General features: G+C 35.8%; 1 protein-coding gene across 2 annotated transcripts in view; it reads left to right on the top strand.

Moving 5' to 3' along the window:
- Positions 1 to 15,901, top strand: part of LAMA2 (laminin subunit alpha 2) — a 383,623-nt gene that overhangs the window by 293,983 nt on the left and 73,739 nt on the right. For both annotated transcript variants that reach the window (XM_074896288.1, XM_074896289.1), the window contains 5 exons: positions 2,627 to 2,738; positions 7,206 to 7,368; positions 11,870 to 12,080; positions 13,657 to 13,773; positions 14,965 to 15,128. In XM_074896288.1, the coding sequence (XP_074752389.1) occupies positions 2,627 to 2,738; positions 7,206 to 7,368; positions 11,870 to 12,080; positions 13,657 to 13,773; positions 14,965 to 15,128 (767 nt within the window). The remainder of the gene's footprint in view (positions 1 to 2,626; positions 2,739 to 7,205; positions 7,369 to 11,869; positions 12,081 to 13,656; positions 13,774 to 14,964; positions 15,129 to 15,901) is intronic.

Genomic DNA, 15,901 nt, shown 5'->3' on the forward strand with positions numbered 1-15,901 from the left:
CTCCTCTTGATTGAAATACTTCTTTTGACTTTGTAACCTCTTTCATATCTCCTATACTGCTGAATTTCTAAAGCTCAAAAATTTCTGGAATTGTAGCAGAGGCAACTTAGTTTGCAGTAGTTGGAAGCATTTGAAGGGAGAGCCAAGAACTTCCATCTGTACACTGAGGTCTGTGTTTACTCCTCCTTCTGTGGTCTGCAGCTCAGTAGCTGGAGAAATTCTTGTAGGGCTCCCCTGCACATGCCTTCCAGAGGCGTTTCATATGGCTTGATTAAGGCCTCAGACTAAGCACACAAACAAAGCCAACACAGAAATGTGTGTGTAATTGCTAGTACTTGCTAATAGCCTAAATTGCTAAGTGGCTAATAGTCTTCAGATTGGGACAAGGCCTTCCATGGAACTTTCGTCACTAAATACAAGCTGTGAACAACACCAAAGCAGGTTCACTGATCTCACGTACTTTGTTTACTAGTTTCCATGGTAGGGATCTCCTTTATGCCAAAGTGTCTTATTTGTATCCAGATTTCTTGAAGATTCATTCCAAACGTTTGATCTGGGTCTGCCTAACCCTTATTGCTCCCCCAGAAAGAGTTTGTTGTGCCTGTTTAAACTGTTAGGAGATGCTGAAGACTGACCTTATAGAAATGGTGAACTGTAGTAAACTGAATATATAGAAAATGAGTAGGACTTTATTAACAAATGGAAACATTTACTTAGCCATGAAATGGCTAAGTACAGTGTGAAGGATGTTTGCCATTTAATTTGGTTTATGGAGTTAAAGCTAGACCAGATGATAATGAAGTGAAAGATTATTTTTCAGCAAAGCAAATTGTGGCAAAATACAGAAAGCCTTCAGTGGAGCTGAATGGGATTTAACTACTAAAGAGAACTGTCACTGAGAGGAAATGAAAACTGTTCGATGACAGATTAATGTGCACAAAAATGTTGTATGTGCCATTCAGTCACAAATATTGAGAGGTTAAAGTGGCCAGTTGGAATTAACATCAGTGTGGAAAAAGTAATCAAAACTAAGAAAAGTATATGTAAATTATAAAACACGATTTGTGTAAAGGATTTAGAAATATTACAGCATATAATAAAAGTGAAGACTCCAAGCAAATAAAACCAAAAGAATAAAAGACTGATTGTGGAGGATTTGACAATAAATAATAAGGTAGTTCTCAACTACATGAAGAATGAAATAACATCAGAAATGCCAAGCTGGATTGGAGCAGCGGTCCATCAAGACCATTCTGTAATTTTGCTTTTTTCCTATCCCAATTGCTTCTTACAGCTCACTGTGACATTATTTTAGTTCTGTATCCAGGCAGGTAAAGTGGGTTTGTAAATCCTAGGTAGGGATGATGTAGGGATGAAATAGAACTAACCTGCCTCCATCAGTATGGGTTCTTAATTCTTCCTGTATAATTCTATTTACCTGAACCATTTTCATAGAAATTACTTTCAGAGTAACTACTCTGAAGTAAACTAAAACTGTAAGTGGTATGATAATGCCAGGAATTTTATTTCAGAAACCAAACTGTCATGTTGTATCTTGAGGGCTTCCATCTAGAGGCTAATCAGGCAAAAATAAATGTGTAAAAGTGATACTACTTCTCTTTGACTGATATTGAAATGGGATGTGTGTGTGTGTGTGTGTTTAATTGAGAAAACAGTTTGTACAGCTTAAGTCAGGGAAAACTTAAGCTCATTTTGAATTATTGACCTTCTAGTCATTTATTTCCCAGAGACTTGAAAGATCATAATGCCTTGCTTTGAGACTTTTCTTGGGAATGCAATCCCCAAAGGAAAAAAATGGGGGTTTTTTGCTTTACAGTGGTTTGACAAGCTTTGTTGTTTGAAATGGTCAGCTGATTTGTAGTAAAAATGGGTGCATTTTATAAACAGGTACCATGAGAGCTAACTAGAATGTCTTAAGATGATTCCCTTCCTCAGAATGTTTTCCAGGTCTGCAGCAGATGTCTGTCTTCATCCTGCTGCTGTGATTCAATAAAATTATAAAGCATTTAGTTACACAAAGCTAAAATTTTACTGAGCCCCCCCATATGTTATAAACAACTTCAACTATTAGAGCTGAAAAAAAAACCAACCCACTAACTCTTTTTTTTTTATCCCTTTCTTGGTTTATTTAATGTATTGATTTAAAATTCTTCTTGCTTGTTGGCATGAACTGTCTCTTTGAGAACACCTCCGGGGAGGAAACAAAGAGGTCATGGTATCTGCTGCACTTTGTCAATTGAAAAGTGCACAACTGTGAAACTATGGAATGTATTCCCTGAAGAATCTATTAAAAGGCTCCAAACAACATTTCTTTAAGCAAATTCGTGAATAATTTCATCCTGTCTCCTTTCGTGTGCTGTTGCACACAACTAGGGTTCCTAAGAACCTAAAATAAAGCCTTCCAATTTCCACTTAAAGGAAAAAGTAATAAAATTTAATTGTGTACTCGAACAGATCATGTCATTTCCCATGCATCTGATCAATAATTCATTGATTTGCCTTTTGCCTGAGGAAAGTTTTGTACATAGATTCAGCCAGTAGGAATATCACATAGTGCAGCCTTGTCCTGTTTTTAATTATATTTTTCCTGAATTTGGATCACTAGGCTACCAAGGTGACAGCAGATGGTGAGCAAACCAAGCAGGATGCTGAGAGGACTAATGACCGAGCAAAATCTCTTGGACAGTTCGTCAAAGGCATTCTCCAAGCTGCTGAAGGTATTTGTGGGGGGGAAGAAAAAAGCCAATCGTTTCTCAAGAAAACTGAAGGATGGTGGGGAAGAGGGTCTGTGAGACAGTGAGAAAGAGTCTATGCACTGAGAAATGTCATGTGCTTTAAATGTTGAGTGAAGAAACTACAGTCATCTTCACTTTTTCCATTCTACAGATGCAGTTTATATAAACAGCGTATTGGCAATTATGAACAAAGATGAGCAGAAAATTGAGTATGTTCCTTCAGGATTTTTGCAGTTATTTGAAGAACTATTATGTTGTAGTAACAAACAGGGCTTAGCTTTTGTTTATTTTCAAAGCAGTTAAAAACATGTATTGGTAAAAAAACTTGTTGTAATTTTAGCACTTGGTACATTAACACTTCATCTTAATTCCCCAAAATGTCTTCAAAAATACATTACTACTTGCTGTTAATGAACATCTGCTGCTTGGAATTTACAAGTGGCTCCTAACCCTACTGAAGTAGTGGCATGGAGCCAACTCTCTTCCACAAGCTGCTTCACTGCACTTACAATGCAGTAAAGACTTATGAGTAAAAGTATTGTAGATGGCTTTGAAAAGCAAGACATATATATTTCAGGAAGCTATTAAATAAGATAATGGCTGAAAAATATGATAAAGATTGGCAATCACAGGCATGGTTTTTTACTTGAAAAATACTGATCTGTCCTTTGTTCCATAAAACTCCCACTACATTACTGATTTCAGTAGTTACGCTTCTGATGGCCCATTTCATTGAAAGGGAAAGCTTCCACTTTTGTCCAAGAGCTATAAAATACATTTTATATTGCCTTTAATGTAATGCATTCCCATACATGCTCTGTAGATGAACTGAAGAGCAATTTAGGATATCTTTAGGATGTGCAACTTTGACATTAAGTAAATGCGGGAAAAGCAACAAGAAAAACTAAGCAAGTTTTCAAGATTTTTTTTTAATACAAAAAACCAGGTTCCTCATATTTCAAGATGAATTTGGGATGACAAGGGCTAAACCAATTTTTTGCTCCACAAAGTTTATGCCCAGTGTTTGTAACCCAAACGAAAGTTTCCTTAAGCAGAATTAACAATACGAAGTTCAGAGTTAGAAGACATTGAGGGAGTTAAATAAATTTATGTGGTATCTTAGAAGTAGACAAAGACTTTAAAATCAATGTGTTTGCCTTGTGGCCAAGAAAAATTTTAAGAATAGATGAAATACAGGAGCACAGCACTGAAAGATACCTCCTGGGTTGCTGCATCCACTCCCCTGCTATCATAAACTTTCTAACCCTCATCTTCAAAGTAGTTTCCACAAATACACACAATCTGAATAGGAGGCAGTTGTGAACGCTTCATAACTACAGACCTTCTCATTTCTAGCTAAAAATATTCATGTTTAGTTTATCATCATGTGCTTTTGCTAACTTTGTTCCTTATTTCAAATAGGGTTTTTTCTGTCCCTAGTGCTTCTCCTCCCTCCCCCACCCCCAACTATGTTTGTAGAGAGGAATCATATTCCCCTTCAGCTCCTTTTTTTTCTAGACTAAAACACCTTAAAGCATATTCTCCTAAATCTCCTGCTTACCTTCATATAATTTCCCCTCCTCTGTTCAAAATTAGGTTCATCTTTCCTGAACACAGGTAACAGATATTGAAAAGAGCTTCCATCAGTATCTTGCACTTCAGTAGCAGTAAAACCTGCCTATGTCAGCTCTCCTAATACATTCTAGAATAACATTTCCTTTTTTTCACAGCTGGGTGCCATTGGAGATTCATAATATAGCTATGTTCTTCTCATTTGTACTTTGTATCTGACAAAGCCATAGTTTACAGCTGAAATTTCTGTTGTTATTTAGTTCACAACCTTATTTTTTCTACTATTGAATCTCATTCCGGTCCGATTACTTCAGATTTGAAGGTCACCCAGTTCATTCTGCACAGCATTCCAATCCTTCTCTATTAAGACTGTCTTACAACTTTTCCTCATAAGCGTATTTTATCAGTAGACTTCCTTTTTTTTTTTTTTTTTTTTTTTTTCCCAGAATCAGTAATGAAAATATTCAGCTGGATTTGCTATTAAACCCTATAGTCTGACACATACTAACTTCAGAAAAAAAAACAAACATCTACATTAATTTATTTCACATCCTGTTTTCCACTTACTTCCAAAGCAAATTCTAAGGCCGTATGGAATTCCAATTTCTTCAAAGCAGGCACTACATTTGCTTGTTCTCAGTCAGTCTTCTTCCTGGATTTGCAATGTCATGCACCAGATCTTTCAGATTTCTAGAATGGTCATTATCTGGCCATTCCAGCTTGAGTTCTTCAGAGTGTTTTTCCTCTAGTTGTGATAATTTCTATATGCTTAATTCTGATTGCCATCCTCAAATGTCTTCCTGTTCAAGATCACCATCTTTCAAAAACTGAGGATAAACTTTTACCTTATGTTGGAGCCATTTCTAGATTATTTTAAAATTTGACAGCATTTGAACTGAATGTTGACCCTATACCTTCTTCGCTTCTACTCTTTTTGACCTGTAAGACATTGCTAGATTGTTCGTTGAAGACTTTATGTCCACTCATGATGTTTCGATTGAGATGACCAACCAGTTTGCAGACATTCTTTATCCTCGTCCCCCATTCCTAGATTACAGATTTCTGAAAGTCATAGTGGTTTGGATCTCTAGAAATGCAGGCCTGTATCTGTGACCTTGAGCTCCCTAGAACTTGTTGCCAGTAGGCAACAACTTTAGGATGAAATGCCATCCAAGGACCTATTTCTTTCCATTTACTGAAGATAATGCTTGAGAATGGCAGTGGTCAGAAATGCATGATTGTAGATCTGACAGCTGCCTCCCTAAACATCAGGGAATTGAGGAATTCTTCAAACCATAAAAACTTATTACAAGTGAGAAGCTGGTAGTGAATTGTTTTAACAACCACACTCTGACCATCGATCCATTTCCACTGAACTGATTTCTGAATTTCTGAACTTCTGAGTACCTGTAACTAGTTTTTGCTCCTAACTACGGAATTTTCTCAGCTTTGAACTACTTTATGTTCATCTATGTCAGTGCATCCAAATCTTTTACCACCACTGGACTCTGATAATTTCCAGTATGGTAAGACTAGAAAGTAAAGATTGTTATGAGGAGGATGGAGAAAACTAGATATAAATTTTTCTGAATCTATTGAAAGCTGAGATAATATATCCATTTTCTCCTTGAAGGTACATATTTGGGGAGGTTAGATTACTATTTATTCCAGAATTTTTTTAAAAAATAAATATATGCCTATTCCTGGCCTGAGGTAACTTAGTAATGATACATAACATAATGTACAGAAGCAAAGTGTAATTTTTTTCCATGCCTCACTACCCCAGACATAACCACTCTTGATTAAAGATCCAAATCTCAGTTCTCACCAACAAACTGAAGACATCATTGGATTAGAATTTTCTTCATAATTTGCTCTAAAACTACACAATATGTAGATGAAATAGTAATTTGAATTCTAGAAGACAGATTTTAATTTGTTCAATTAAAGATTTAATTTAAAATACTCAGAAGTAGTCATGTGACCAGGAACTGTACTATTTTGGAGAAATCAGTTAGTTGGGAGTCCTGTGCCTATGAAAAGGCAGCAGTACTTTTTAAAACTGAAGATGGAACTGATTCACAGAATCACAGAATCATCTAGGTTGGAAAAGACCTTGAAATGATTATCATAAATGACCTAGTTCCTTCTGAAAGTGTTATGTCATGCTGCACTATGGCAGAAAGATTTTATTCAGTCCCTGAATATGATACCATATATACAGCTTTATCAGATAAGAATAATTCAGATATTCCAAACATGTAATACATTTACAGTGTACCATCATATATTCCAACTTTCATAACCTTCTTTTCCATTTCTGGCTAAATGCTTCTAAATACATGAGTGGGTTTCGACATCTGTGGGTGTCTTTCACTCTTCTTCTCTCTCCTCCTTCTTCTGAAATTTCCCAATCATTTATTATTCCTAGCACTGTTAAGTCTGAATTCCAAAAATGACATATTTTAAAGTTCTCCAAAAGTAATTTAAATCTAATTTTCATTGCTTGTACTACCTGCTCCTTAATTCTGTGAGCAATATACCACATTATCTTCTGCTGTTTCAAAGGTTCAGTGCCAATTCTTTCTTTCAGGGGGAGGAGGAGGGGAGCAATATATTTCTTATACTGGATATAAAGACTTCCTCACTTCAGTGATTGTGCTTAAAATTGAGATATAATAAAAGGTTTGGTGAAACATACAACTTTTTCCTCATTTGTTACTCATCATCAGATTAACGGTCCTTTATATTTTACAGCAAGAATAACCAGTGCAAGTTGCATTCCACTTTGCTGATAGAGTTGATGGGCAGATGCTTAAAGCCTCTCTGTTGTTTTTATTTACTAACTTGCTACATAAATATTTTTGGCCCCTGCAGCTGCAAAAGAAGATGCTATAAAACTGAATGAAACACTCAGAACCCAAGATGAGACCTTGGAGAAGAGTCTTCCAGAACTGCAGAGTGAGGCTGACAGAATGATCGCAGAGCTGAGAAGTAGAGAGCTGAATATGCAAGAAAGAATAGCTCAAGATGAGTTAAAGTGAGTAGAGAAACCTCAGTCTTCAACCTCCCAGTGATAATACCTTTCTCTTATAAATGTGTTTGTCATCTTTTCCAACCAAATTTTCAAGCTGAGGTTTATAGAAATGTGAAGGAAAGCAAGTCTGATGTTTCATATTTGTTAATACAGCATTTGCATTTTTGGAAATGCTTACGTATGTAGAAGGCAATCCCTAGGAAATTAATTCTCTGCTCCACAGGTACCAACAACATTTCTAATTGAATTCTAAGCAATTTTTCTCAGTTTGTTTTTAGCTTCTGCTTCAGACCCAATGAATGGCATTTGTACTAAAAAGCTTGTCTAGAAGCTTAGTTTTTTTTCTGGAAAACTAATTGGTCTAATAAAAATATTATCTGTCTGCAAAGTTTGTCCAGTAGCATATGCATTCAAAAAGGATGTATTTTGCCATATATAAAATAGTGTAGATCAGAATGTTCCAACTCTGTGGCATGTTTCAGAAGCCCAGGGTTTGGTTATTTAGCTGTCTATAAAAATGAAAACTAGATATGTAAATATAATTATATTGGCATCTCTTTATAAAGCATTTTGCAAAATGCTGAAGGTTTAGCTGATACAGAAAAATACTTGTCTTGAAGTTAAAATTCCGGTAGTCTGTTACTTCTGTATTAGTCAGATCAGGCATATTTCTGGAGCTAGGTTTTGATTAGCACTTCACCAGAGCAAACTAGCAGGTAATCCAGCTGAGCAGCTATGTGGTCCATTGAAGTTGTGATGTCTCAGAAAACTGTCTGGGATAGAGGTATTCAGGCCTGAAAATGTCAGTTATCAGGTGCGTGCATACTGTAAGGAACATAAATAGAATACAAGATTAGCTAAGAATTCCAAGCAGTATAGAATCAGATTTGCACTGTCTATTTTACACTTTAGAAACTGTATCATTTTCTGAAAATCCTACCAGTACAGTATTTCTTCCCATAATTCTGACATTTCTGCTTTTCTGTTCTCTGGAGAAAGGGTATATTGCAAACTTATTTTTCAGCAATGTTTTATTGCTTTTTCTTCTCACTCCACTGACCCTCTTCTGTCCCTTCGCCACTCACACATAGAAATAAACCAGGAAAAACGGGATGAGAAAAATTTAGCCAAGTCTTTGAAAGTGCTGCCTGCAATTTTAGGGCAGACTGCAGGGAGGCCTTTCAGACAAGGTGTTCTTAGTCCTCAAATGCTACAGCCAACATGAAACTATCAGACTAGCATTAAATAATTTTCTACTCTAGCCCAATAGCTAGAGTAGGAAATGCAGTAGAGCTTTTTTGAGAGAAAGAAATTCTCTCCTTCTTACCATTTGTCCTAAAATATGCAAAGTGAGTATTTTCATTTCCTGATAAAGGAATACTTTTTATACCATGAATATACTCAGTGATTTCAATGAAAGTTACATGGTTTACTTTAAGGATAGGATTACCTCTTTATAGGCAGTCATTGAGATCCAAGAAATTTTGGGAGTGAACACAACACAAGGAAAATTAGGCACTGTGGATTACAGGGCAGGAAGAAAAGTTCCCTAGATAATGTTTTCTGAAGCTTTTATAAAGTATTGCCTCTTAAAGAAAAATCTCTTAATACTGCTTAAAAAATATAGTAAGATAGTGGATAGGATACATTCTGCAGAGAAAAGGGCTGAAGAAAAGTTAATCCCTCTTAAAACTGTATCTGTGCACACACATGTGTAGTCACTATGCTCACATGTATTCTTACAGACTCATTTAGAAATATTTACTTTTTGAAATCTCTGCAAGTCTCATGATCACTTTGAAGTAGTTAATAATGTTTACTCTTTGGTTAGATGTCTTTTGGCAGTGATTGTATTCTGCTTTCAGGATTTCATCCAAGAACAGAATGACAAGAATCAGTGGATTCTTTTTACCTCTCCTATGTTTTCAGTGAATTCTCAAAAGTTAAATGAAGAAGACAAATGAAGTATAGTCTTCTTGTTTTCATAGATGGCAAAACTTCTCTTACTTGTGAAGCTTTTCTACCTCATTTATTTTCCTTCCAACTTTTCGAATCATGTCTGCAATTTGATTGCCTTAGTCAATAATTTCTCTCTAAAAAGAGCTTGTTAAAAATACATGTTTTTGTTCTAAACTGCCTTGCTTTTCATACTTATGAAATAAATCTTTCAATATTTTATAACATTCCTACACATTTTCTCGAATGCCACTGCATTGCTATCAAGGGATGCTGTGAGCCAGAATTCTATCTTTCTATTTAGTATGCTGAATAGCTTTATTTGTTTCTGTCTTTCTCTTCCATAAATTTATCTGATGGCTTTGAGCCACTGTGAACTTCTATCATCCAGTTTCCTGTAAAAGCAAACTGCATAACAGCCACACAGCGTTTGAAGAGATGCCTCCTGTTTTTTGACATTGCTTGCTGATATTTTCATTTTTGTATTTGGAGAGACGTTGGACAGTTGATCGCCTTATCCATGCTATCCATGATGTTATAGAACTCATTTCTTCAACAGATAAGGACAATTCTAACTCATATGTATTAGTTGGGTATTTTAATCATGTTTCATCAGTGTCTAATATTTCTTTTGTTCCCTTGTACTCATTTTGAGGATCCAGATCATACAGCATTCCAGGTGTTAGGCCAGACCTGTGATTGTTTCTTCTAACACTTCAAGCATTTTCTGTATTTTTGTTCTTTTTCTAGGAAGGTAAGCAATGAAATTAACACAACTTAAATGTGCAAGATAATATTTCAAGAAGTGTGGTGCAGTCCAGTCACAGATAAATTCTGGTACATAAAACAAGGGATTACATGGAGGAGATTTGTTGCCTTGTACTTCATTAGAAAGAGCAGAGGGGAAAAATGCCTAACAGGTTGATAGGGAAGTGTTATCTTTAGAGCACCAATAAAGAGTTTTGAGGTAAACTACTGCACAGATAGGTAATTTGGACAGTGCTATGAGGCAAGGGCATAAAAGGGAAATCCATCTGTCTTGTACTGTTCCTCCAGTACTGCAGAGTCATAAGGGTATCAAAATTTGCCAGAAGTGTAAGACAGTAGCTGCTTATACAAAGAACAATGAAGAAGTTATGGAAGAAGTTCTGAATTCCTTTCTGAACTTCTATGACAGGATGTCAATACTGGGGTTTAATTTTTGATTAAATATTTTGTCCCCAGAAGTTTCAAATTCACAACATGAATGATTTTTTTTTTTTTTTTCATCAAAACCAAAGGCAGGGCAGATGGAAAAAAAAATCCATCTCAGAAAATCACAAAGCTAAGGTAACAATTTGGCTTTCCTTGGCTCCAATTCAGATCCTTCATCTAAATTATGCCCATTGACAGCACGTCTTTTCCACCTCTCAGATATTTTTTTTGTGTGCATTTATTTATGTGTTTATTTTCAGAAGGTTTCTAATGGAACTGACTATAAGTAGGCCAAGCTGCAGTGTTTTTCAGAAAATACAGTTCTTGTTTTCCACACAGCTTCTTCAGACCCATTGCCATAATGAGACAGGAAAAAAATTTAATCTGTTCCAGGTGAAAGTGCAATAGATTTCTTCTGTAGGTATTATCTAACCTACAAATTCCTGTTTACTTAGGACTTTTGTTCTGTGCATTTTCTTCCCAAAGGTGAATAGAAAAAAACATCAGCTTGGAAGTGCCTCTTTTGTTTGTCTTTTTTTTTCTGTCCTTGTCATATCATTGTGTTAATGCAGTGGTGTTGCATTACATGAAAGCGATTCAATGGCCTGGTATCATGAGGCAGAGAAATGAGAGGGCATAAAGACTCCAGTACTCCAGTCCTTTAAAACTCAGTGCAGTAACTCTCTGATGATCAAGAAATATTGTATCCCCTGCCAAAAGCAGGCATTTGTAAACTTTCTGTGTAGCCAAAATCTATTAAAAATATCCCATAATTTATCTTAGATAAGCAAAATTGTTTGGCTACTGGAAGTCATAAATCCAAGCATCCTGGACGTTGTTTATTTCACAGGAAAGTATTTATGATTTTTGACTGTCTAAAGCAGTTTGTCTGCTCTAAGACAGCTTGAAAACCAGGCAAATTTACATATCCCCCTCAGTTCAAGGTAGGAAACCACTTTGTGTCACGTGTCACATTAATGTGAATGAAGGAAATCTTTTTGACAAGTTGAAATGGTTCAGAAAAGCTTAAAATGTTTCAGAAAAACCTTGCTTTAATAATGAGATCTCAAGAATGGCAACTTATCAAAAAAACAAAAAAGACAAAATGGTCTTCAGTGGAGAATATTTGAATATTTTCTACTTCATAAATAGGACCTTAGTGGCATTTAAAAAAACTCTTTAAGAAAGCGCTTAAGAACAACTGTTGTTTCACTTTACTAAGCATGTGTTCTCTTGAAAGTTACTTTGAGATTTAATTTAGAAGTCTATTTCCTTTGCATGTTATTAAGAATATTCAGATTATTTGGTGAGGGAATATGAACTCAGTGCCTTCATGGATGGTGATGTATTGCAGGAATGCAGAAGATCTTTTGGACAAAGTGAAGAAATTATTTGGTGAGCCCAGTATGAAAAATGAGGATCTCAAAAATGAGGTCCAGGACAAGCTAGCAAACTACAACACCAAAGTTGATGATGCTCGAGATCTGCTAAGAGAAGCTATGAGTAAAATTAGGGAGGCTGATCATTTGTCTGCACTCAACCAAAAAAATATGACCATGGTAGAGGTGAGTCTTGACAAGTTGTATGCTTGGTTGCTTGGGAGTCTGATCAAATTCGAAACTTTGCATGATTAAATCTTGAAGCAAAAATAGAACCAAACCAAAAATATTATTAAAATATATCCGATCTAATTAGCAGGAAACATGTTCCTCAGAATGAGGAAATGAATTGGCTTTTATAAGTAGAATTACTCCACAGTTTTATCAAAATAATATCATCTGCTTTTAAACACTGAGTGGAGGGTGCATTGGATTTAGTATTCTGGGGGAGATTAAATTCATCCCAGTATAAATAGTCATGTAAAATTCAAATCTTGTGCTCAAGATTTAAATAGTATTTCAGTTAAAATCTTTGCTATCATATATTTCCTCCTAGAAAACTTACACTTTCATCTTCCTTTCTAACCCCTGGGAAGAAAACTGGAGGGGGTATGTGGATATTACAGAGTAATAAATCAAATTCTATCCTCTGTAGTTAGTAGCTGTTATAAATGATCTCCTTCATAGCAGAGGGGTCTGCTTGTGATTCAATTTAAATTGCAGACTTAAAGAGCATATTATACTGTACATTAACAAGCATTTAACCAAGACATAAAGAGCAGAGTCAACCTAATGAAGATAAATGTTTCGACTCTGTTTGTATCTTGATGAGCTTTCACCTCGTGTACAGTGATGAGGTTAGAGTTCCGAGACCTCAGTTCTCAGCAGAGATTTGTGGGCTTGATTGAATTTAGGAAGTAGAGTGCTGTAAAGAAGTTAGGTGATCTCTGTTCTGTGCATTTTCTTCCCAAAGGTGAATGGATTAATTCACCCGCTGGAAAAATTACCCGCTATCTCAGTTATTAAAATATTGTCTGCATCACAGTATCAGAGTGCGTGAAGGCACCCTTTCCAGCAGTCCTGCCCAACCTGGTTGTTTTGAAGAGTTTTTTGCTTTATTTTGATCCTGGTTTGACCAAGAAGCCATCGCAGCACTCAACACCAGAATGCCTTGGTCTCCTATCTGTGATACTCAATGGATCTTGCACAGGAAATTGCCAGTTCCTTATTCAGCAGTCTGTCCTTACTACACAATATGCAGTATTTTTACTAGTTGTAAAATCAAGGATCCTAAGGTTGCTCCAAACCATCATCTTTTGTTTTTCATTCAGTAGTTAGTGAAACACCAGTGGACATAAACAGGAAAGCAGCAGAATATTTTGATAAATTTTGCCTTCATAGCCAGAGAAGGTAATTGTCAACATGAGAAATGTGCACATCTGGATAAAGATTAGAGTTTCTAACTTCTTTCTGATTCTTTCTGCAGTAGTACTACAGTCAGTTACCTGTGTTATAGAGCAACAAAACACCTACTGTGTGGGAGGGGGTTACAAAGCTGGGGATGGGAGGAAAAGGAAAAGGTATCTTATAATATGTGCTTTATTGTTGTCACTGTGTTTGCTCTGAAAGCTGAGAGAATTCCAGAAGTGGCATTGTGGCATGTTGACAAAATGCAGTCTTGTATTGGGATGTTGGTATTTGAACTGGCATTCCTGTTCTAGTAAATAACTCATATTTTAATTTGTATGAACACATCCTACAGAAAAAGAAGAAGGCTGTAGAAGATGGCAGACAAGATGTTGAAAAGAGCCTGCAGGAAGGGAAGGATATCCTTAATGAAGCCAACAAACTTGTAAATGAAATCAGCTTAGATGTAGAGGTGAGTGTTTTGACATCCTTATCTGAGACTTAGTACAATGGAGCATCACTATGGAAGCAAAATAGATAATTAAAGTAACACCTGATTTCTCTTTTTATTTATCAATGTTTGAATATTTGAATTAGAAGAAATCATTTTTCCATTGCTGTAAGGCAGAAAAGGTAATCTGGTATATAAAAATTATTAATATTGAGATTTAAGTGTTTCATTGGATTGCATAAAGAGCTAGCTCATAATTTTTCATGGATTCTGCCTTCTTTTATAAACGTGTCATTATGATTGCAGTACTGAGTTTATCTTTAGAACTGCAGATGCAGCAGACCCATTCAAAATCTCACTGCAACTCTGTGATCTAGATGTAGATTTATCTGCACAAAAACTGTGTGTGCACATCAGAAGGAAACTTCAGAAAATTTGTTGCCTGTGGCAACAATTTTAAGTCTAGATAGATGAGGGAGAGGAGAAGATTGTACTCTCATTTTACATAATGTTTTTGGAAATTCTGCCTTAGAAGTTTTATCAACAGAGTTTGAGATCACTGCCCTACCTACACAAAAAAAAAAAAAAAAAAAAAAATCTTTGGTTCTGGAAAAATTTCCATCTTTCACTGAAAATTGAAATATCATTGGTTCTGGAAATATTTCCATCTTTTACTGAAAATTGTGGTAATGATTGGAAAAATGCCTTTTGGAGAAATGGGAAAGGAAACACTTTGGGACAACTTACTGGAACAGGAATGGGCAGCTCTTCAAAAAGTATAGTTCCTACTAACATACTTTAATAAGCAAAAATACATTGGAGTCACTCAAAGAGTCCTGAAACATGAAACTTCTGTCATTTATTAGTTATTATTGTGGAGTACCATGACAATTTAGTGTAACTATGTATGCACTGACATTTAGGAAAGAAATCCAAATTAGAATTTATAAGCTTTTAAACTGCTGCTGTTCCTTAATTGTAAAATAAATCTTCTACTAAGTTCAAGAGAGGCAAGTAGGTCTTGGAATATTTTGTCTCCCCTCTGCTCTCTGGTCCAGCCATTCCTTTAATCTAGCCATAGTAGTTTCCTGAAGTCTTAATGGATGGGTAAGTTAAGAGATAATACCTCATAAGGAAAATACATATATATATAAAGGGCTACAGAATGCTTACATTCAGCTGCACTTTTCACCTTTCTTTTCTCATTTTCAGTATGTAGAAGGTGTTGCTGATAAGATACAGCCAATGTCTGATCAGCTGAAGGATAAAATAGATGACTTATCACAAGAAATTCATGACAGGATGCTTCCAGAAAAGGTATTGCAAGCTGAGAACCATGCAGCCCAGCTGAATGAATCTTCTGCAATACTAGATGGGTAAGGCAGCCATTCATTGGTAATGATAAAATCATGAAGCAGGTTTGTAAAATTGCTTGACAGAAATTGAAGAGCATTCTTTTTGGACTTCGACATCTGGGAGTATACAAATAACCAGTGTTCTGTATGAGTATTCAACTATCCAGCTGGTTAATTTGTGTGTGAATCTCTTGTAAGCCGTTTCATACGTCTTGTGATGCTTATAGGCTGCATTAACTGCTAACAGTGCCATCAGACACACTCGTGACAGAGTTTAACTTACATATGCTCACTGCTATGTTGCTGTGAGAAAAACTGAAGTTATGGTACAGAGTCCACTATATGTTTCATAAACATTTGTTAAAATCAAGCAGTATTTTTAAGATGACCATTTTGGTAGGAGACCCTTATCATGGCACTAATTAGTTTACTGTTAGAAATCCTGCATAGTGACGGACAGTAATCCCTCTAGTGGTTTCAAAACACTCTCCAAAAAAGAGTAGGTGTCATGGGTCAAAATGTTTAAACCGAAGTACAGAAACTTCAGTTTCTGTTTACCACTATCACATTCCTAAATATAAGTGAGATTTGCAATGCCCTTGGTTTATATGACCACAGCCCTTTCAGAAGAATGATAATTCCTAAATCATCATGAGTATAGTTTCCTGAAAAGAATAGAAAGTAAGGGAGTTTTTTGGTTTGGATTTGTTGGGGTTTTCGGAGGGGAGAGTTCATTGCCCTTTTGTTTTATTGCATTTTTGCATTTAAGAAAGCAAGCCATAAATAGTAAGTGT

The sequence above is a fragment of the Athene noctua genome, chromosome 1 (assembly GCF_965140245.1).
Source record: "Athene noctua chromosome 1, bAthNoc1.hap1.1, whole genome shotgun sequence".
NCBI classification, from domain to species: Eukaryota; Metazoa; Chordata; class Aves; order Strigiformes; family Strigidae; genus Athene; species Athene noctua.